At 44.1% G+C, this 15,572-nt stretch overlaps 1 protein-coding gene across 3 annotated transcripts in view; it reads left to right on the forward strand.

Moving 5' to 3' along the window:
- The first annotated feature begins 826 nt into the window (after positions 1 to 826).
- Positions 827 to 15,572, forward strand: part of LOC124015442 (girdin-like) — a 29,758-nt gene continuing 15,012 nt past the window's right edge. For all 3 annotated transcript variants that reach the window (XM_046330628.1, XM_046330630.1, XM_046330629.1), the window contains exons 1-10: positions 827 to 1,694; positions 1,803 to 1,894; positions 5,019 to 5,124; positions 8,231 to 8,300; positions 9,141 to 9,199; positions 9,445 to 9,528; positions 12,856 to 12,975; positions 13,383 to 13,552; positions 14,717 to 14,798; positions 15,353 to 15,511. In XM_046330628.1, coding sequence (XP_046186584.1) covers positions 1,632 to 1,694; positions 1,803 to 1,894; positions 5,019 to 5,124; positions 8,231 to 8,300; positions 9,141 to 9,199; positions 9,445 to 9,528; positions 12,856 to 12,975; positions 13,383 to 13,552; positions 14,717 to 14,798; positions 15,353 to 15,511 — 1,005 coding nt within the window. In that variant the 5' untranslated portion in view covers positions 827 to 1,631. The remainder of the gene's footprint in view (positions 1,695 to 1,802; positions 1,895 to 5,018; positions 5,125 to 8,230; positions 8,301 to 9,140; positions 9,200 to 9,444; positions 9,529 to 12,855; positions 12,976 to 13,382; positions 13,553 to 14,716; positions 14,799 to 15,352; positions 15,512 to 15,572) is intronic.

Raw genomic sequence — 15,572 nt, forward strand, 5'->3', positions numbered from 1 at the left:
GAGGCTGAGATTTTTTTTTAGCAGTTTATAGATAATTTCCTGCCATTCTACAGATTTTGCTATCATACGCTCCTCCCCCCCAACAAGAAAAAGTTGCGTTATAATAATTTGGTTGGCGGCCCCATGGAGATCCGGGCCCAGGGCACGTGCCTTGCGTTCGTGCCGGCCACCACATGAAGCAACATCAGGAGTGTGGTAGTACTTATTTTGAACACATGATGGTGCTATAGTGTTATATTAGATATCAAATGGCTCTGGGTTATCACTGTGTAAATGGATTCAATGAGAGATGAGAATTACTTGTTCATGTTCAGTTAGTTGTATGTTCACCGCAAAGTTTGATATCAACATTTTTAGTAAGTTTTATTATAGACTATTCATGTTGAAATTACAGCCTAGGCTTAATCGTGTTGTAAATCGTTATAAACATGTAATGGGGCTTATCGTTTGATAGTTTTTTTGTTTGGATGTGGATTGCGGTTTATGTATCTCCTCAACTTATATGATACCATGTTTTGCTCTTTTTCTGTCCAAATTGTATTTTGTTATAAGGAACAGCCTTTATGTAGCCTATGGTGGTGATATGGAATGGGACACGTGCTTTCCATTCCTGCTTCTTCTAGTGAAGAGTTGCGTGGTTTTAGCATTATCCCTGTGTTGCTTATGGTCGCTTTGTGATGAAAAAGGACCTGCCCCCTCCTAGCGATGAGGAGAAGGAGGGGTGGGGTGGGCGGGTGCCGTTGTCATGGCAACACGATTAAGGTCAAAGATATTTTAGACAGCTCTATTAGCACTTTTTGCTCCTGCGGATTAGCGCCAACTCGGGATTATTATATATGGGTGGTGGCATCAGGGATGTGCGATGGTTTGACTGAGGTTAGTGTGTTATCGTTCTGTCATGACAAAGATACGGACCGGTACACAGATACGATTTATTCAGAGTGAGAGATCATTGTAACTTTTTTTTGCACACTTAGTGTGGCTACTTTCCCGGCACTGCGTCACTCGTAGGTTGAGTGGGACATTTGACAGAAAGTCAAATTGTAGGTGGTGGATACTGATACGCGCGTGCATGTGTTTTTGTACGGGAAAGAGAGTGAGGAGTGGAGAGAAAGAGGGGGGTAACGTTAGGTATGTGCCACCTGACTGCCTGCAGATGCCTTTGCAGCAGCAGGGAATGGACCTTCCAAAGGATGTAGGTGACAGAATACATTTGCGGAGGAAATGCCAATGGAATCTTTTTTGAACAATGCGTGTCCACGGCTACATATCGAGATATTTTCAAAACAAATGATGTAGCATGTTAGTTTGTGTACTAGCGACACAAGTGCGTACGGGGCTATTATGCAGTATCACTGCGGCTGCAGCAGGGAGCTACTTGAATTCTCAAATAGTTTTACTAAAGCGACGGGATCTTTGCCGACCACAAGAAATGCTGCAGGCTTTCCCACAATGACAGTGGCTGTGTCCTGCGTTTCATTCACCTCTAGGGATAGGACGAATGTTTGAATAAAGAGTGTTCTCTGTTTATCGAGCAAACGATTTATCTTTTGACGCCTACATAAGTCATCATCAAATCCAATATGTTTTGCTGATAAAGGATCGATCAATCATCAAGGACATCGATCAAGATGGAAAGCGAGGTTTTTCTCCCCCATCTGGAGCAATTTATGCTCAGCCCGCTTGTCATTTGGGTAAGTACCTTTCTGCCTGTTAAAAATGTAGCTATGATAAATGTCCTTGGCGTTGATTTTCTTATTAATAAGCAAATAATGATGTTTTTATTTTTTTGTTTTGTTTAGGTGAAGACATTTGGGCAAAACGATGGGAACATGACATTGGATTATCCCGAGTTACTGGACGGGGTCTTTTTGAACAAGATCATGATTCAAATGTAAGTTTAGTCTGTTTTTGTTTTGTTTAGTTGTACATTTTGCCCTGTGCACTGCAGCCAATAAGGAAGTTGGCTCTATGCCGGCCTGGTGTAACCTAATCCAAGACAATGAGCAGCACTGTCCAGATAAAACAGTTAGTGTAGCTGGAATTTGACACATTTTGACCCAGTAGCCCATGTCAATGATTGGCTTATCACCCGTTTCTGCTCATCTGGCAGCAAGCTACAGTGTTGCTCATAATGTTGCTGTGATCATCCCATGCTATTAACGAGAGAAGTTACACAATAATAGGCTATTTAACTTGGTTGTAATTTTGACTATAGTCTTAGGGCCAGTCTCTCTGCTATCATGCTAACTCCTTGTCAGTCGTTGTCATGTTTGGTGTGACAATGACATCAGTGGAGTTAAGAGGAGCACCAACAGATCTGGGACCAGGCTGTTTTGACTCCATTTTGACTCCATTTGGGCATGCTATAATTAGAGTGAGTTCTGCTGCCAACTTCATGCAAAACAAAATGTATGTACAAAGTGATATAACACTTAACCTGTTTGTACTCCAGTCCTCTCAGAATTTAGCTGCATTTTGGGAATGCTATTTTTAGAGCTCTAAGTTGTGCTGGGTCGGTCTGGGTCATTCTGCCTGATATTTAGTGTTTTCAGAATGAAGTTGTGTTCTTGTCTGTAGTGGATACAGCTGTTACTAATACAGCACAGAGCTGCTGAAGTTCCTCTAACTAGTCGATGCAGCACAACAGTGTGTGCTTTGTCGCTCATTTGCCCTGCAGGGGTCTGTTGTCTGTCTGTCTGTCTGTCTGTCTGTCTGTCTGTTTGATTCTCCTCTGTCTGTCTGTCTGTCTGTCTGTCTGTCTGTCTGTCTGTCTGTCTGTCTGTCTGTCTGTCTGTCTGTCTGTCTGTCTGTCTGTCTGTCTGTCTGTCTGTCTGTCTGTCTGTCTGTCTGTCTGTCTGTCTGTCTGTCTGTCTGTCTGTCTGTCTGTCTGTCTGTCTGTCTGTCTGTCTGTCTGTCTGTCTGTCTGTCTGTCTGTCTGTCTGTCTGTCTGTCTGTCTGTCTGTCTGTCTGTCTGTCTGTCTGTCTGTCTGTCTGTCTGTCTGTCTGTCTGTCTGTCTGTCTGTCTGTCTGTCTGTCTGTCTGTCTGTCTGTCTGTCTGTCTGTCTGTCTGTCTGTCTGTCTGTCTGTCTGTCTGTCTGTCTGTCTGTCTGTCTGTCTGTCTGTCTGTCTGTCTGTCTGTCTGTCTGTCTGTCTGTCTGTCTGTCTGTCTGTCTGTCTGTCTGTCTGTCTGTCTGTCTGTCTGTCTGTCTGTCTGTCTGTCTGTCTGTCTGTCTGTCTGTCTGTCTGTCTGTCTGTCTGTCTGTCTGTCTGTCTGTCTGTCTGTCTTCTCCTCTGTCTGTCTGATTCTCCTCTGTCTGTCTGTCTGATTCTGTCTGTCTGTCTGTCTGTCTGTCTGATTCTGTCTGTCTGTCTGTCTGTCTGTCTGTCTGTCTGTCTGTCTGTCTGTCTGTCTGTCTGTCTGTCTGTCTGTCTGTCTGTCTGTCTGTCTGTCTGTCTGTCTGGAATATGTACTGTAACGTTTCTAATTGGTTTCCAGAAAAGTCCCAGATCACTTCGTGCAGTCTTTCCAACTCCCATTGCTGATGTGTCAATGACGGCAACGAAGTTGACAAGACATTACAAAACAGATCTGGGACAAAATAGGTTTTTGTGTGAAGTCCATAGCCATCAAAGTCTTAAAGGAAGTCTTCAAGAGCTTACTGAGTAGCTTATTGTTGGGGTACCTTATGGCTGGGAGAATTATCATCATCACAAACTGATGTCCCCTCTGATAGACAGTCATTAGTGTGGCTGGGGGTTTGTTAGACCCAGGCTGTCCAATGAAAAGGCACTATAACCCCATATAACTTTTATTATGGGTAGACATAGCCTAGCTCTGAACCCGAGGTACATGCCTTTTTGGGTGTGTAATATCAATTTCTAGGACTAATGTGTTATGTTTGAAGGGACCCAAATATACATATCCTGTCTTCTTGGCTTTAAGAGCGTCTGTCACAGTCTGGCTAAAAAAACAATACCCCCCCCCCCACATACATACATACACACACACACCACAGGCATTAATTACACACACTCACACACACACACACACGATGCTGGGGCCTGCCGGTGGGTTAGGTTTAGGATAATCCCTTGGATTGCATGGAGACCCTCTGGATTAGGGGCTTGTTGATAGTGTTTAGTTTTATGTGGAGAGCGAGACAGATGGCAGGGAGGGAGACAGTAGTGGCTCAGAGACCTACAGGAGACTATGGGGTCATCCTCATTAGGGCTCACAGTAGTGAAACATTTTGCAACGGGAATCGAACATATATGTTTGTTATTGGACCAGTTCAGGTAGTCCCTCCCTGTTTTGGAATGTTTGCTTCCATTTGCTGCCTAATGAATACAGCCATGGACAGATACCAGGGTACATCCTATCTGTTACAGGAGGCTGAGGCCAAATAGGTTTAGGTCACTGTGTCAGTCAGATTGCCAGTCGTTAGGGAAATTGAAATGGCTGAGAAGGGAGTGGATGAGTGAAGGGAGGGCTCTTTTAGGTGCTTGAGTGGAGTGTTGCTAGCCTGGTCCCATATCTGTTTGTGCCGTCTTCCCAACTCACACGTGTCAAGGACCATAGGAGTAAGAAAGACTGAGCAAACAGATCTGGGACCAGGCTAGAGTGGAGCCGGCTGATGCTATGGCTAGAGAGCAGCTACCATTTGGCTGTGAGTTCATCATGCCATGAGCCTGACAGAGGGTATGAGGTAATGGGGCAGAAAAAGAGGGAGAAACAGAGAGAGAGAGAGCTAGAAGCAGGTTTGATGGGAGTTAAAGCCAAGTTTAGTCAGATGTACAATATATTTATAGCACCTGGCTTACCACATAACTCACCACCTCTGTGGCTGTAGAAATAGCATCTAATACGTCTTAGAAATAGCATTTAAATTTAATGTAATTTCATTTCCTTCAGAAATCACACGGGTAACACTTTTACCATCTTTGTGGCTGTAGCTGAAATCCGTTGTTGTAATTAAGTTGCTATAACGTTATTATAATGTTTTCATTCTCCTCAGAAATCCCAAAGCGACTCTTCCGAGTGTCAACAAAGTGAACGACGACCCCAGTCAGAGGATTCTGAACCTGACCGTTCTCATCCGTCAAATCAAAACCTATTACCTAGTGAGTTACAGCTATGGATGTTCCCTCTTAGTTACGTTTCCACCATTAAACATTCCTCCCTTTTATACTGTGTGGAACATTTGAGTTTGAAAGATTGGCAAGTCAAACCACATTCGTTCTAGGGAAGGGACACGCACACACACGCTCGCAGTCTCAAGAAATGCATGATGGGAAGGGTTAATACCCTCTAAGTGAGGAGAGCATCTCTCTGCACATCTGGCCCACGGCCCTGGCCTGATCTGGTCGGCCACCAGGCCACCCACCAGACTGTCAACCAGCCTCTTCCTAAGACGGCTGCCCTAAATATCATCACATCCACCATGTAAACATCTGTGCCATTAGTGTGTGTCGTTAGGTAGGCTACAGTAATGCCTGTGCCATCAGTGTGTGTCGTTAGGCAGGCTACAGTAATGCCTGTGCCATCAGTGTGTGTCGTTAGGCAGGCTACAGTAATGCCTGTGCCATCAGTGTGTGTCGTTAGGCAGTCTACAGTAATGCCTGTGCCATCAGTGTGTGTCTTTAGGCAGGCTACAGTAATGCCTGTGCCATCAGTGTGTGTCGTTAGGCGGTCTACAGTAATGCCTGTGCCATCAGTGTGTGTCGTTAGGCGGTCTACAGTAATGCCTGTGCCATCAGTGTGTGTCGTTAGGCAGTCTACAGTAATGCCTGTGCCATCAGTGTGTGTCGTTAGGCGGTCTACAGTAATGCCTGTGCCATCAGTGTGTGTCGTTAGGCAGTCTACAGTAATGCCTGTGCCATCAGTGTGTGTCGTTAGGCGGTCTACAGTAATGCCTGTGCCATCAGTGTGTGTCGTTAGGCAGGCTACAGTAATGCCTGTGCCATCAGTGTGTGTCGTTAGGCAGTCTACAGTAATGCCTGTGCCATCAGTGTGTGTCGTTAGGCAGGCTACAGTAATGCCTGTGCCATCAGTGTGTGTCGTTAGGCAGGCTACAGTAATGCCTGTGCCATCAGTGTGTGTCGTTAGGCAGTCTACAGTAATGCCTGTGCCATCAGTGTGTGTCGTTAGGCAGGCTACAGTAATGCCTGTGCCATCAGTGTGTGTCGTTAGGCAGGCTACAGTAATGCCTGTGCCATCAGTGTGTGTCGTTAGGCAGTCTACAGTAATGCCTGTGCCATCAGTGTGTGTCGTTAGGCAGGCTACAGTAATGCCTGTGCCATCAGTGTGTGTCGTTAGGCGGTCTACAGTAATGCCTGTGCCATCAGTGTGTGTCAGTAATTAGGCGGTCGGTCTACAGTAATGCCTGTGCCATCAGTGTGTGTCGTTAGGCAGTCTACAGTAATGCCTGTGCCATCAGTGTGTGTCGTTAGGCGGTCTACAGTAATGCCTGTGCCATCAGTGTGTGTCGTTAGGCAGGCTACAGTAATGCCTGTGCCATCAGTGTGTGTCGTTAGGCAGGCTACAGTAATGCCTGTGCCATCAGTGTGCGTCGTTAGGCAGGCTACAGTAATGCCTGTGCCATCAGTGTGTGTCGTTAGGCAGTCTACAGTAATGCCTGTGCCATCAGTGTGTGTCGTTAAGGCAGGCTACAGTAATGCCTGTGCCATCAGTGTGTGTCGTTAGGCGGTCTACAGTAATGCCTGTGCCATCAGTGTGTGTCGTTAGGCAGGCTACAGTAATGCCTGTGCCATCAGTGTGTGTCGTTAGGCGGTCTACAGTAATGCCTGTGCCATCAGTGTGTGTTGAAAAATCCATGAAGAATGATAGTCTTTTGAAATGATATTGTCGTAGTTTATACGTAAAGGGTCTGTGGTGTGTTTACCAGCAATCTACTTTCCCAAGGGTTTGATTTGGATTCTTGCTCAGCAAAATAAAGAAAAACAGGAAAGAAACACCAAGAAGAATCAAGATATCTAATGAATTCCCCTCAGAATTCCTTATGGGCCTCGGTCAAAAAGGAGTGGATTGCAATTTGGGAGGTATGCTAAGATGGCAAATGAAGACGGCAGCTCTCCTCTCTCTGCAGTAATGTAGGCTACAATGCTTGATCAAAAGATGAAATGGAGTCTGTTTCCCAGACACTATCATTTCAGGACAGATTCAAATTCTGTCATATTTAAACATAATTCTTTTGGGATGGAATTGGCCTAGTTTGTGTTAGTCTTAGATTTGTGCATTTTGTGACAGGATTTTTAAAGATATATTATTTTTGTCATAGTCAGCTGCAACGTTGCAGCTGTAATCTCTATGTCAAATTGATCCAAGTCTTATTTTGTGTGTAGTGCACCAATCACTGGTTGAAGAGATGATTTTATCTCAACTCTGCTATAAACAGCAGTCCAAAAAAATGACTTCACTTCATAATCAGATTTTAGCTCGAGGGGGAAATCAAAGTGATCCCAGAACCCAGTCCCTTGAACACTCCTCATTGGAAATGGGTCGCGGTCACTGGAAAAATGTACTGGTTGGTTGGATGGCAGTGGTTGATTTTACTGCATCACAGCTGCATGGCTCGCCAGACTGGAACTCTCTTACTAGGGACTTTACTAATTGTTTCCTGAACTGAAGAGGGGCCCTGGTTTTCCCAATGGGAAATTAAACACTGCATTACACATTCACACCACATTAGCCTTGCTAGCCACTGTAGCGACCAACAAACAGACATGGGTTCAAATAGAATTTAGTGTCTTTCCAATACTTTCGCTGTGCTCGATTGAGCTTACCCTGGAACCAATGGAATAGTCCCTAAAGTGCAAACCCCTCCCACCTGGCACTCGACGCAGGCTCAATAAAATGTGCTACATATTTGAAAGAAAATACAAATATTTTATTTGAACTCCGGTCTGGTCAACAATTCCCCAGACTGAAAAGTGCCTTGGCACCACTGGCATTATAGGCTGAAAGGTTTATGTATAAAGAAGCACCAAAGAAACTGGCCATTTCTTACAGCCATTCTGGTCCCTCTCCGTCTGTTGGCACCAAGTCGACACATTTAAATGCCTGACTATACAAACCCAACCCTACTCATTCAGATAGCATTGGCCAGATCCCAATAGTGTTTTTTTTTGTCCTCCTGTCTCACTTTTTCATTGTCCTTTTCTGTACCCATTCTCCCTCTTTCATCCCCCCCTTTTCTCTCTTTCCTAGGAGACTCTGAGGCAGCTGATCATGATGCCCTTACCCAGCGTGTTGCTGCTTGGCAGGACTCCTCACTGTGGTGTGTTTGCCCACCATGCCCACACCGTTTTACATTCTGTTGAGAAGCCCAAAGAGAGAGAGCAGTACACCCTTTGAATTCTACCGGTGCCCATTGAATTCTATGTGAAGTACAGTACTACTTTAGTTCCACAGATGTAGCATCTTCATTTGATCACCCTGTTGTTGCCGGAAATGTCGAACTTCTATTGTATTCCATGTTTAAAAGGGCTTTTAAAGTTGGTCATATCCACTTAAAAATGTCCGACTTGATTTGCCCCAACAACATTTTTATCAACCATTACAAAAATGTTCATAAATTATAATCCACACAATAATTCACATTTCCTGTTGCTGCAGGATTATTTTCCTTCTATGAGAAAGTGGTCAAATGAAGATCCTACCTGTAGACTTGGTTTGCCAGTCACACACGTCTGTTGAGAGACTAGAAATAACAACTGTATCTGTGCTGCGTAGTTAAGTACAGTTTGTAAGATGATTGACACCATCTTAGCGTTTGCAGTATCATCCTTCCATTTGTTGTCCATGACATACCGTGACATAATATAATTATTCAAATGAGTAAACTGAACTCAAACCAGACCAGTTAATTTGCAATGCTGCCCTATAAATTGACCTCAAAACTCCTATAAGACAGACATTGAGGGCCTTCGCTGTCTGTGTCTTCAGCAGATGTGTAATTCAAATGCACACCATCAGTCTGATAGATGTGCTTAGCCTTGGTGACAGGCTCTGGCCTGATGAGTGACCCAAATTCACACAGCAGCCTGTTAGACTACATCTGAATCTCATTTAATCTGAATTTAATGTGGGGGTTGTATTTTGGGGGTTTTCTCCTCAGAGCAAAGTTTGGAGGAAATGAAGAAATTACTTCTTCTCTTATTGGGATGTGCTGTCCAGGTAGGAGGAGTTGGAGGGGTGTGTGTAGTTGTGTGTTACTGTGTGTGTAGTTGTGTGTCACTGTGTGTGTTTGCTTGCTTTTATTTGTCTGAAATTCAAATGGAAAGATGTTGTTTTAGCTGGCTCATAATTGAGGATTTGAGGGGGACCCCTGTTTCACCTCACCAACAGGATGTCCGTCCCCCAGGCTAGGCTACACACACTCATTAAGACCCTAATCTACTGTACCCACTGTGTGTTTTCAGTGTGAGAAGAAAGAGGAGTACGTCGAACGCATCCAGACTCTCGACTTTGACACGAAAGCAGCAATAGCTGCTCATATCCAAGAGGTACAGTATCTCGTTCCACGTTGCACTTGTCCCTGGTCTGAGCGTGACAATGACAGCAGTAGAGTCGGCAAGATAGATCTGGGACTCAGGCTAGCTTGTTCCACATTCAGTAACATGCATGTTTCTCTTATGTGGAAGTATTAGTGATTGAGAACATGATAAGGGCAGGCTAGCGATTTGCAAACTGTTTTTAACAACATGCACCAAACTGTGTGGTGATTTAAATAATTATCCTTTTTTTAAAAGCATTAGAAACATTCATTTTACAATAATCTGTTAAAGGTCCTGTATAACCACTGGGCTTTTAGTAATGAACAGCAACATAATAAATACATTTTACATGTGGGTGGTCTTTGGAATCGAATTCAATACCCTGGCATTACAAGCACCACACTCTACCAATTGAGCTACAAAGGACTACATGGTTAGCTTTTATATCACATTTATCCCACATGTATTTATTTAGGAGAACAATAATACCTTTCATTGTATTTAGTTCATATTAGAAATTGCGTTATTATTTCCCCCAAGTAATAGAGGTTCACATGGAACTTAAGGTCATTTTGTCATTTTTATTAGGATCCCCATTAGCTAACACCGTAACGCTAGCTAATCTTCCTGGGGTCCAACACCAATTAACAAGACATTACAAACAACCACAATCAAGTCTTCACAAACATTCAACATGTAGACCATACAGATGATTCAAATACCTGACAGGAAACACATTTAACATTCAGTTGATGCTTTCTATTTCCTGTCCAGTCGTATGGTCTATCACATTATATGTTATTTTATTTTATTCTTGAAGGTGGATTTACTTTTTGCCTGAGAAATATGGATTGGTAAAGAGTTCCATTCAGCTATGGCTCTCAGTAAAACTGTTGTCACGCCTTGGTCATTATATTTTGTGTTTTTGGTATATGTTTGGGTAAGCCAGGGTGTGACATGGGTTTATATGTTGTGTTTCGTATTGGGGTTTGTAGTAATTGGGATTGTGTATGATTAGGGGTGTGTCTAGTTAGGCTTGGCTGCCTGAGGCGATTCTCAATTGGAGTCAGCTGCTTATCGTTGTCTCTGATTGGGAACCTTATTTAGGTAGCCTGAGTTTGCGTTGTATTTTGTGGGTGTTTGTTCCTGTCTTAGTGTTGTAGTCACCAGATAGGCTGTAATAGGTTTCACGTTTCGTTTGTTGTTTTCATATACAGTTATTTCATGTACCGCGATTATTCTTTCATTAAAAGTCATGAGTAACCTACACGCTGCATTTCGGTCTGACTCTCTTCATTCAACAGACGAACGACGTTACAACTGTAGATTTAAGGCGATTTGTCCTTGGGTTGTTTTAGCTGCACTGAATTTGCCTGTCTGGTTTGGTGGTTATGTGTGTTTATGTAATAACTGGACTGAAAAATGCAGTGTGTTTAAAAAAAAAATAGAACATCCCTAAAGAAAATCAGAAGACTAGATAGTAATTTGTTTTGAACGTGAAGCCATGAGAGATTCTGATCCATTTGGATAATATTCATACAGTTAGATCAATGAAGAGAATCTGGCTGCCCTGTTAGGAGCCATTTGGAGTATCTTTAGATCTTTCTTTGCTGCAGATGACCATATAACTGGACAGTACACTAAGTGTGATAGGACCAGGGATTGACCATATAACTGGACAGTACACTAAGTGTGATAGGACCAGGGATTGACCATATAACTGGACAGTACACTAAGTGTGATAGGACCAGGGATTGACCATATAACTGGACAGTACACTAAGTGTGATAGGACCAGGGATTGACCATATAACCAGACAGTACTCTAAGTGTGATAGGACCAGGGATTGACCATATAACTGGACAGTACACTAAGTATGATAGGACCAGGGATTGACCATATAACTGGACAGTACACTAAGTGTGATAGGACCAAGGATTGACCATATAACCAGACAGTACACTAAGTGTGATAGGACCAGGGATTGACCATATAACTGGACAGTACTCTAAGTGTGATAGGACCAGGGATTGACCATATAACCAGACAGTACTCTAAGTGTGATAGGACCAGGGATTGACCATATAACTGGACAGTACTCTAAGTGTGATAGGACCAGGGATTGACCATATAACTGGACAGTACTCTAAGTGTGATAGGACCAGGGATTGACCATATAACCAGACAGTACTCTAAGTGTGATAGGGGTCAATAGGACCAGGGATTGACCATATATAACCCTGGGTACTCTATCATTGACCATATAACCAGAGTACTCTGTCTGGTTATATGGTCAATCCCTGGTCCTATAACCAGACAGTACACTAAGTGTGATAGGACCAGGGATTGACCATATAACCAGACAGTACTCTAAGTGTGATAGGACCAGGGATTGACCATATAACCAGACAGTACTCTAAGTGTGATAGGACCAGGGATTGACCATATAACCAGACAGTACTCTAAGTGTGATAGGACCAGGGATTGACCATATAACTGGACAGTACTCTAAGTGTGATAGGACCAGGGATTGACCATATAACCGGACAGTACTCTAAGTGTGATAGGACCAGGGATTGACCATATAACCAGACAGTACTCTAAGTGTGATAGGACCAGGTATTGACCATATAACTGGACAGTACTCTAAGTGTGATAGGACCAGGGATTGACCATATAACTGGACAGTACTCTAAGTGTGATAGGACCAGGGATTGACCATATAACTGGACAGTACTCTAAGTGTGATAGGACCAGGGATTGACCATATAACTGGACAGTACTCTAAGTGTGATAGGACCAGTCATTGACCATATAACTGGACAGTACCCTAAGTGTGATAGGATCAGGGATTGAATCACATGATTCAGTGTGCTAGATGTTACATACTCTGAACAGGTCATGAGCAATACAAACTAAAGGAAAAGGCTTTCGGATTCCCCAGGAACGAATACCAAAGGAACGTTCTAGCACGTGTTGTCTTGTCTGCGTGACAACAATACACAGCGTTCTGTCACTGTTACTCAGCACGACCATCAAGCGCTTATTGGGAACAGTGTGCAATGAAAAATGAAAAACTGTCATTGCATTGCCAGTCTTCCATTGTAGCCAATCTAGTCACAGAGGCACTTCTACTTGGTTGCCAATAACATGGTCCAAACATTGTCATTTGAAACACATGTGCTGGGTGTTTCGCAACATTAGAGGATGTGTCTAATAACACATATAGATGCTGCTAAAAGACCTGCACAATATTACCCTATACTTGACCACACACACTAACATGCTGTAAATCATTGTGACTGCAACTCTCTGTTCCTCCCTGTGATTGGTCAGGTTACACACAGTCAGGACAGTGTACTGGACCTCCATTGGCTGGAGGCCAGCGAGCTCTGTGCTGAGGACCTGGAGACCCTGTTCAGGCGCCTGGTGGACCAGAGAGACACACAGCTGGAGGTAGGGGGTTATAAATGGGTTATGGAGGGGTTATGAAGGGTTATGAATGTGTTATGTTATCCTTATGTAGGCCTGGTGGGCCAGAGAGACACAGCTGGAGGTAGGGGCCACTGTTGACACACTGTACAGTGTTTATAGGTTTGACCTTGCTGAGTCATACAAGATATTGCTGTGCCATAAAATATTCTGTAATTTGACTATAATGTATTTCAATGGAATATCTTTGAGCATTGTCTTACTAGGCTTTTATAGCAGTAGTTACTGATTTACTTTTTATATTGATCTGTGATGAAATGGAGGAACTTGAAATGGAGGAAGTTGCGCTTGAAATGACAGGTGAAGGAGTGTCATTTCCTGTCCTATTTTCATCTTTCCTCCCTCCGTTCTTTTCTCCTCCCTCTGCCCAGACTATTTTAGAGCTAATGCAGGAGAGAGAGTCCACCCCGTCACCTTCTCCGCCCAGCGCCCAGTCCCCCAGTGACTGTCCCAGCATGCAACAGCAGGCTGCCTCCCACCAGCACCTGTCTGTGGAGCTGGCCGACTCCAAGGCCAAGGTCAGACGGCTGCGCCAGGAGCTGTGAGTAGTCAGATAAGGACACTCCCAGTCCCAACCCTCCCACTCAGTGGTCATAAAGTAACCTGGGCATGACTATGACAGCCATGGTGTTGCCAAGACAACATAAACAGATCTCGAATGCAGGCTAAGCATAAATGTATTTGAAAGGCACAATCTGTCATTTTAACAGTAATGCAGTACTGCTTGAGGACTTTCTGAGTCATCTTCCACCCAACTGGTCATTGTGTTTAGAGGATACATGTGTCATTTCCCTAAACCAGCGTTAGAGGATATACTGTATGTAAGCCTTCTTTAAAGAACTCAAAAGCACCCTAGGGCACCTTAATTCCTTGTTTTATATTCTGTACGACATTTGAAATAGTCTTCCTGAACGGATACAGGAGAAGGTGTCTGGGGATAGTTTGGCCCAGATTCTCTCCCTGGCCTGCCTTGCCATGAACCTCCAGGGCCTTGCATCGCCATTGTCCCACATTTGCCCTCTGCCACCCCCCAGACCTTATTCAGCCCTCCATCTCTCCTCTCTTTTATCGCTTTCATTGTCTAACTGGGATATGCTGACTCAAGCCCCCGGGCTGTACAGCAGTACAGTATCCTCATAATGCAACCCAACACTATCTGTTCTGTCCCTAGAAATGCTTTAGGTTGTAGTGCACACTTGATGTCAACAAAGTGATAGGTTTGTGAGAAAACATGTTCGAGAGAAGCTTTTCTCCTAGGGGTTCTAAAAAATAGTCATGCATGGGATGCCGTAGTACTGGCCAGTATGGTGCTGCTTCCCAGAGAAACTGGGGGTGGAGGAAGTGATGGTCTGGGTGCTGCAGTGTGTGGTGGAATGTGGCCAAGCAAGCAGGAGCCAGGCATCCCATATCTGCACTCGTAACAAAAAAAAAGGACCCAAAAGGGTTCTACATGGAACCAAAAGGGGTTCTTCAAAGGGTTCTCTTATATAATATTAAATTGAACATGTTAAATGTCTTCTCCAAGAGCTGTATATAATGGCTGTATGACTTGACCTACTGTATCTGTCTGAGTGGATGGGGGTTAGAAGTCGGGACTGTGCGTGTGGCGTGCATGCGTTTGTGCGGCATCATTAAGAAAAGCTCTGCATACTTACACCATCCCTCTCCATCTCCTTCCCTCCCTCCCTCCCTCCATCCCACTCAGAGAGGAGAAGAGTGAGCAGGTACTGGACTGTAGACAGGAGCTGGAGAACATGGAGGCTGAGTTCAAGAGGATTCAACAGGAGGTAGAGAGTGATGCACACACATGCATTCACACACGCACACACACACACACATACATGGACCTCTTCTCTAACCCTCAGTAACATGACACACACACAGTATCCTTACTCCTATCAGAGATTATTCAGATGAATGTACACTATGCTTTAGTGTAGATAAAGCCTTAGTGCTTAGCTAGTGACAGTGGCTACACCTCAACACCGTTTTCTACAACAGTACGAAAGCTGCAGCTTGATCTCCTGAGTTCCTACATCTGTTTTCCTGAAAGGAGAAAGAGAGATTTCCTATTTATTTTCATGCCTAAAACATGGTTCTACATCAACTGGGTCACATGGTCAGGGAAACCTCTCATAAATTCAATGAAATTCAAAGACTTTAATCTTCAAAAGATAAATACAGTGTAGATAGTTTTGTTTAAACTGTAGATTTATTATAAGACAGGAGCTACTTCCCAGCATTTTCCTCTCCCCACTTGAGGGAACGTTTGCCGTATATTTACCTCACGACCGTGTCCCATGTATGCTAAAACCCTTTCCCGTGTCGGTGTCCGTATCAGAACTCTGTGTTGCTAGCGGAGGCCCGGTCAGCCCGTACGTACCGTGACGAGCTGGATGCCCTGAGAGAGAGGGCCATCAGGGCTGACAAGCTGGAGAGCGAGGTGGGACGATACCGCGAGAAGCTGCACAACATGGAGTTCTACAAGGCCAAAGTGGAGGTACGGTAGCGCACGGAGAAACACATTCAATACTCAGACTATAGCGTGATAAACAGCCACA

This window comes from Oncorhynchus gorbuscha, linkage group LG26 (assembly GCF_021184085.1).
Source record: "Oncorhynchus gorbuscha isolate QuinsamMale2020 ecotype Even-year linkage group LG26, OgorEven_v1.0, whole genome shotgun sequence".
Classification (NCBI taxonomy): Eukaryota; Metazoa; Chordata; class Actinopteri; order Salmoniformes; family Salmonidae; genus Oncorhynchus; species Oncorhynchus gorbuscha.